Raw genomic sequence first — 6,000 nt, 5'->3', positions numbered from 1 at the left:
AAGTTGACTCTGCAGACAATGGATAGCTCAGTTGGTTAGAGTGTGGTGCTGATAACACCAAGGTTGCAGGTTTGATCCCCATATGGGGCAGCTGCATATTCCTGCATTGCAGTGGGTTGGACTAGATGACCCCTAGGGTCCCTTCCAGCTCTATGATTCTGGTGGAGAGAACTGAGCAGCACCCTGTGAGGAAGCCTATCATCACTGCCCTTCAGTACTTGCTAGAGCATCTCCAAGAGGAGTTTTTGAAAATCAAGTTTGATTCAGCTGTCAAAGATGTTTTGATCCAAATGTCTTTGTGAAGCTGGTCTTCCTGCTCTTATGGCTATTAAAAACAAAGACATTTTAAAATTAAAAGTTCATGTGAAGGTTTTGATTTTTTTAAAAAATTGTAAGCACTTTGATTCATTGTTATTGATAAAACCCCAAAACATTGGAAGGCGGCGGATTCTCCTCTCTTGGAGGTTTTTCAACAGAGGCTGGATGACCATCTGCCACGGATTCTTTCGTTACGATTCCTGCATTGCAGGTGGCGCGGCTGGGCTAGATGACCCGGGGGGGGGGGGTCCCTTCCAACTCTGCAATTCTATGATTTGTAATTAAAACTCCCGATATTGCAGTCGTTTAACATAAGGGGAGCGAGGTTTCAAGGTGGGGCGTGGGGGCGTGGCGTGGGATTTTTATACTAGCCAAAAGGGGAAAACACTGACGTAGACCAACTACTGACCACGCCCGCGGGCAACCCCACCCCACCCGCCTCGCGCTCCGCCCCGCCTCTCTCCTTCGCCCGCCAACCCCTATTGGCCGGTGGGCGTGGCGGCGCGCGGAGGCAGTTGCCTGGCAGCAGCGGGCGGCTGGAGCGGGCGGCAGCATGAGGAGCCTCGCCGGTGCGCGGGGCCATGGCACTGCCGCGCCTCGTCCTCCTCGGGCTGGTCGTGCGCGCTGCCTCCACGGAGCAAGGTAGGGGGGAGGACTGCGCCTAGCCAGGGAGGCTCCACCGAGGGGACGCCGCCCTCCGCTAGGGCCAGGCAGTCCCATTGGAGAAGAGCCACCTCTTGGAGGAGGTAGAGTGCCTACGAGCATGGATGCTCTGCTGGGTCATCAGCCCCCTTCTCCCCCAATGGAAGGGTAGGGCGGGCGGGCGAGGCTTTCCTAAAGCGCACCCCCCGCTCTTTCTTGCCAGGGTACCCCTAGGGGGTTGAGCAACCAAGGAAAGCCCCATTCTCTTCCTTTTCTCCCCTCAAGCTCTTCTTTCTGTTTTCGTGGGCCGGTCGAGCGGTTGCAGGGAGCGAGCCCAGACGGGACGGAGGGGTAGACTACGGCGGCACATGGAGGCTCCCTTTGGCTCTGCTCTGAGCGCCGCGCCGCCGGAAAGCCCGTCTCCTCCTTCGTCTGGGGGTGTCCTTAAGGTCGCTCGCTTGCTTCGGGAACCGTCTTCAGGTTGCGGAGGAGCGGCATCTCTCCTCCTCGGGCTCGGCGCGTCCCTTCTTGCCCACTGGCCCTGGCAGAGGCGCCGCTGCCCAGCCCGGCGCTCGGCGGCGGGAACACACGACCGTGCAGCGCCAACGGGGCTCGACCTTGGCGGCTTTCGGGTGCACTGGCTGTCGGTGGGCTAGGCTTGTCACCCCGCTGATGTTTAAAACAACAAATAATAATAATATATTATTTATACCCCGCCCATCTGGCTGGGTTTCCCCAGCCACTCTGGGCGGCTTCCAACAGAAATATTAAAATACACTAATTTCTTAAAGATTAAAAGCTTCCCTAAACAGGGCTGCCTTCAGATGTCCTCTAAAAGTCTGGTAGTTATTTTTCTTTTTGACATCTGGTGGGAGGGTGTTCCACAGGGCGGGTGCCACTACCGATAAGGCCCTCTGCCTGGTTCCCTGTAACTTTGCTTCTTGCAGTGAGGGAACTGCCAGAAGGCCCTCTGCACTGGACCTCAGTGTCCGGGCAGAACTATGGAGGTGGAGATGCTCCTTCAGGTATACTGGACCGAGGCCGTTTAGGGCTTTAAAGGTCAGCACCATCACTTTGCAGGGAATGCTCCCCCCCCCCCCGACGGCTCCCGGGCTCAGGCAAGCAGCTCTCGCTTGCTCCTTGTTCCTGCTGCCTCCGACACCGCCCTTTCCCCAATCCCAGTCTTTGCCGGTGGGTAGGGACAGTCCTGGATGCTGCACAGAGTTGAACCTCTCATGCCCAAGGGAGGCCGCTTCCAGAGATGCCGGCCCTCAACTCAGGGCTGTTTCAGTGGCAGCTCCTAGCAAGAGGGTCCAGTAAGGTTTCCTTCAAGAGGTGAGAGGATGGAGCCTCCCTTGAGTCCTGCTGGGAAGAAGGATGTTCCTCCTGCCAGGTAAAGCCTCTCCTCCTTTGTTGCCTGCTGTCAGCTGTTGATTTTTCTGCTGCCTCCAGATGAGCTTTAGACTGCAAATATGCTGCTTGCTTTGGCTATCAGCTGTTTGGTTTGGCTCTAATAAACTGCTTTTAATAAAACAGGGGCTGGTGTTTGTTTTCTTTTTGTTTTTTTGCCCCGAGAATTTTATTTATTTATCAAATTTATATCCCACCCTTCCGTCCCAAGATCGCAGGGCGGTTTGCAGAATAAAATACAAGATAAAAGCACAAGTAAATAATTAAAACTAAAACAATACCCCCCCCAGACAAATTTAAAAAGCCTGGTTGAAATGTTTTTTATTATTATTTAAAGAAAGAAGTGTGTTATAAATAGAGAATGAAATAACCAGAGCACGCTGCTTCTGTTCCTGCGCTAGCTGCCGTCTGGCTTGCTGAGAGCAGTGTCCCTGGCATATGAAAGCATTCACTGCTTGAACATTGCACTGCTTTGGTCTTGTGGGAACGAACTGGCTTGGATTGGCAGGAGCATCCTACGAAATCTTTATTATAGTCACTGTGACAGCTGCTGCACAGGGAAGAGGAGGATGTGCCCTGTCAAGGGGAGGATGTGCCCTGAATCTCTTGGTCAAAAGCTTCTTCTGTGAGATGCCTGGTCAGGATAATGAAGCTGTCGCGGGATCGAGATGACTCTTCTCCTCTCTCCACCAGTCTCTGCCCTGCAAAACTGCCACAGGGGGACAGAGGGAATTGACTGAGAAAAGGAGCCTTGGTTCAAAGTCCATGTTCAGGGTCACAGAGCAGAAGCAGTTAAATCACATGACTGGCACCTCTGGGAATGTAAGGCAGTCAGGGCTTCAGGGCAATGAGCAATTGGCAGAAAGGCAGGCTTAAGCCGTTTGGGGCCTCATCACAGAACCGACTCTGGGTGGCCTATGAGCCTAGTCCTTCCAAGTGCTGGGCCTTTCCTCAAGTACTTTCCGGCTCTGAGGGGACTTCTCAGATATTAGGAACAGGACTACTGGGAACCAGCAGTTCTCAAAAGCTCTGGCAGACAGCAGCTGAGCCCTCAAGCCCAGCTCTGGTAGGCAGCAGTGAGGCCATAGATTTGCTAGTTTCCTTTTGGATTCCTTCCCTGAAGATCAACCAGAGTGAACCAAGGGGGCCTGTAAGGGAGAGTTCAGGGATGGACAGGCTCCCCTGCATAGTCTCCTTCTAACGTTTTTCTCTCTCTCTCTTTCAGTCATTTTGCTGGATTCTCAGGAATCGCAAGCTGAACTGGGCTGGACGTCACACCCTTCCAATGGGGTGAGTGGCTGTTCTGGGGCATTTGTGGTTCTGCAACACACTTGCTGAGCTGGTAGCCGGCTTGGGAGCGGTGGTGGTGCTGCCACTAGCAAAGCCATGGAGGACACCCAGGCCCATGTCTTCTCTTTGGCCAGCTGGTATCTTTCCCCCAGGTTAGTTTTGTTTACTGATTAAGAGAATGGCTGCTTTGCGTCTCCCTCAGCAAGGACCCTGCCTGCTGCCTGAAGTCACTTTGGTGGCAGAGAGAAGGGCACTCATGGTCTCCCAGGGTAGGCAAACTGTTTCGCTCTACTAATGGCCAGGCAATTGCAAGAGGATGGCTCCCCATTGTTGAACTGTTGAAAACTAGTTTGAGAAGCCCCCGGGTAGCCTCAGAAGCCTGCTAGGCTTTTTCTTTTTAATTTTTAACCTTTTAAAGTTTTGTATTACTACCGGTAAATAAAATAAAACAAAGAAAAATTGTGTGAAGAAGTACTCATAATACTACAGCAGGGTGAAAGCATAGAGCCATTGTAGTTAAATTTATTGCTCCAAAACATGACAAAATATACTCATTCTCTCCCCCCGCCATAAATCTGTTAGGCTGGTTTATATGCATTCTTTTGTAATAAATTAGCCTTAGTTACTATAGCCCAAATTTTAGCAATCCATTTGTCCTACCCCATTTTTTAAGCTATCATAATCCTAACAGCAGTTAAGAGATTAAATACAATTCCTCAATCATTCTGCGGAATAACATCTTATGGATAACCAAGTAGAAATCTTTGAGGTTCTAAGGGTATATGATACCCTAGTATATCAAGGATATTGGCCTAAATAGATTTCCAGAATATTGGTATTTGAGAACAGTTCCAAAAGATATGTATATAATCCGCTTCATTTAATCACATATCTTCCTTTTTTCTGCCAATTCTCATGGACTATGAAACACCAAGACACCAGTCCTATTTTTCTAGAAAAAAGAGGTGCTGGAATTCACCATGAACACCTCCCTTGCTCTCTTATAATGCCAATGGAGTCCACCTGAGTGGTACCAGAACTGAGTTCCAGCAGAAAAAAAAGCCCTGATTGGCACCAATGACAGGTGGGCTCCTTTGCACGGAGGACCCCAAGCATTGTGAAGTAGTCATTTCCCTGGAATAACAGGTGTGTCTCCTTTCATATCTTCTGCAGTGGGAAGAGATCAGTGGGGTGGACGAGAACGACCGGCCCATCCGCACATACCAGATCTGTAACGTCATGGAGCCGAACCAGAACAACTGGCTGCAGACCACGTGGATTTCTCGGCAGGGTGGCCAGAGGATCTTTGTGGAGTTGAAATTCACCCTCAGGGACTGCAACAGCATCCCAGGGGTGGGGGGCACCTGCAAGGAGACCTTCAACCTCTACTACGCAGAGTCCGACTCCAGCTTGGGCCCCAACGTCAGCGAGCAGAAGCACACCAAGATAGACACCATCGCTGCTGACGAGAGCTTCACCCAGGGGGATCTGGGCGAGCGGAAGATGAAGCTCAACGTGGAGCTGAGGGAGATCGGGCACCTCAGCAAGAGGGGCTTCCACCTGGGCTTCCAGGATGTGGGCGCCTGCGTGGCACTGGTGTCTGTGCGGGTCTATTACAAGAAGTGCCTCTCCACAGTGCGGAACTTGGCCGCCTTCCCCGACACGGTGGCGGAAGCTGCCTTTGCCACCCTGGTGGAAGTGAGGGGGGCCTGCGTCAACCACTCCGAGGTGGAGGCAGACGGCCGCCCCAGGATGCACTGTAGCGCAGAGGGGGAGTGGCTGGTCCCCATTGGGAAGTGCGCCTGCAGGGCTGGCTTTGAAGAAAAGGGCAGCAAGTGTCAAGGTAAAAGGAACGGCTGTCCCACACTCTTTCCATTATGCCGTGGCTGCGTCGTCCACCCACCCCGTCACCTGGTTCTAACGTGCAAATCATGTGTTTTATAGAACTCGCCATTTGCTGTAACAAGCCCTTCCTGTGTATGTGCACCAAGGGCCTTTGGGATCAGGTATGAATGCATCTAAAGGCACCTGAGATTGTGGAGCCTCTCCTCTCCTCTCTGTGCCAACAGCAATACTCCCATTGTTGGATTTTTTTCTCTCTTGAGTTGTGGAATCCCTGAATAATTTAACAGCCATCCTTAAAACTATTACAAAACTGGACATGATCTCATGCGCTGCAGTCTTAATGAGCCTGCAGATGTAATCATTTTCAGGATCAGCAAAGCAGGAGAGTCTTGTCAAGGGGCTTGATTACATTAAAATTAATTTGGAAACACTTTTTTTGGGGGGGGGGAGAGAGAGGACGTGGAAGTGGATTTCTTCCAGTCGCAACTCTCTTTT

The 6,000-nt window shown here is 51.5% G+C and overlaps 1 protein-coding gene across 1 annotated transcript in view; it reads left to right on the top strand.

Moving 5' to 3' along the window:
• Positions 1-866: 866 nt before the first annotated feature.
• EPHA10 (EPH receptor A10) overlaps positions 867-6,000 on the top strand; it is a 29,608-nt gene continuing 24,474 nt past the window's right edge. Inside the window, exons 1-3 of the mRNA XM_035119693.2 lie at positions 867-960; positions 3,596-3,660; positions 4,834-5,503. Coding sequence (XP_034975584.2) covers positions 900-960; positions 3,596-3,660; positions 4,834-5,503 — 796 coding nt within the window. The 5' untranslated portion in view covers positions 867-899. The remainder of the gene's footprint in view (positions 961-3,595; positions 3,661-4,833; positions 5,504-6,000) is intronic.

The sequence above is a fragment of the Zootoca vivipara genome, chromosome 6 (assembly GCF_963506605.1).
Source record: "Zootoca vivipara chromosome 6, rZooViv1.1, whole genome shotgun sequence".
NCBI lineage: Eukaryota > Metazoa > Chordata > Lepidosauria > Squamata > Lacertidae > Zootoca > Zootoca vivipara.
This window is presented reverse-complemented; position numbering and strand designations above follow the sequence as displayed.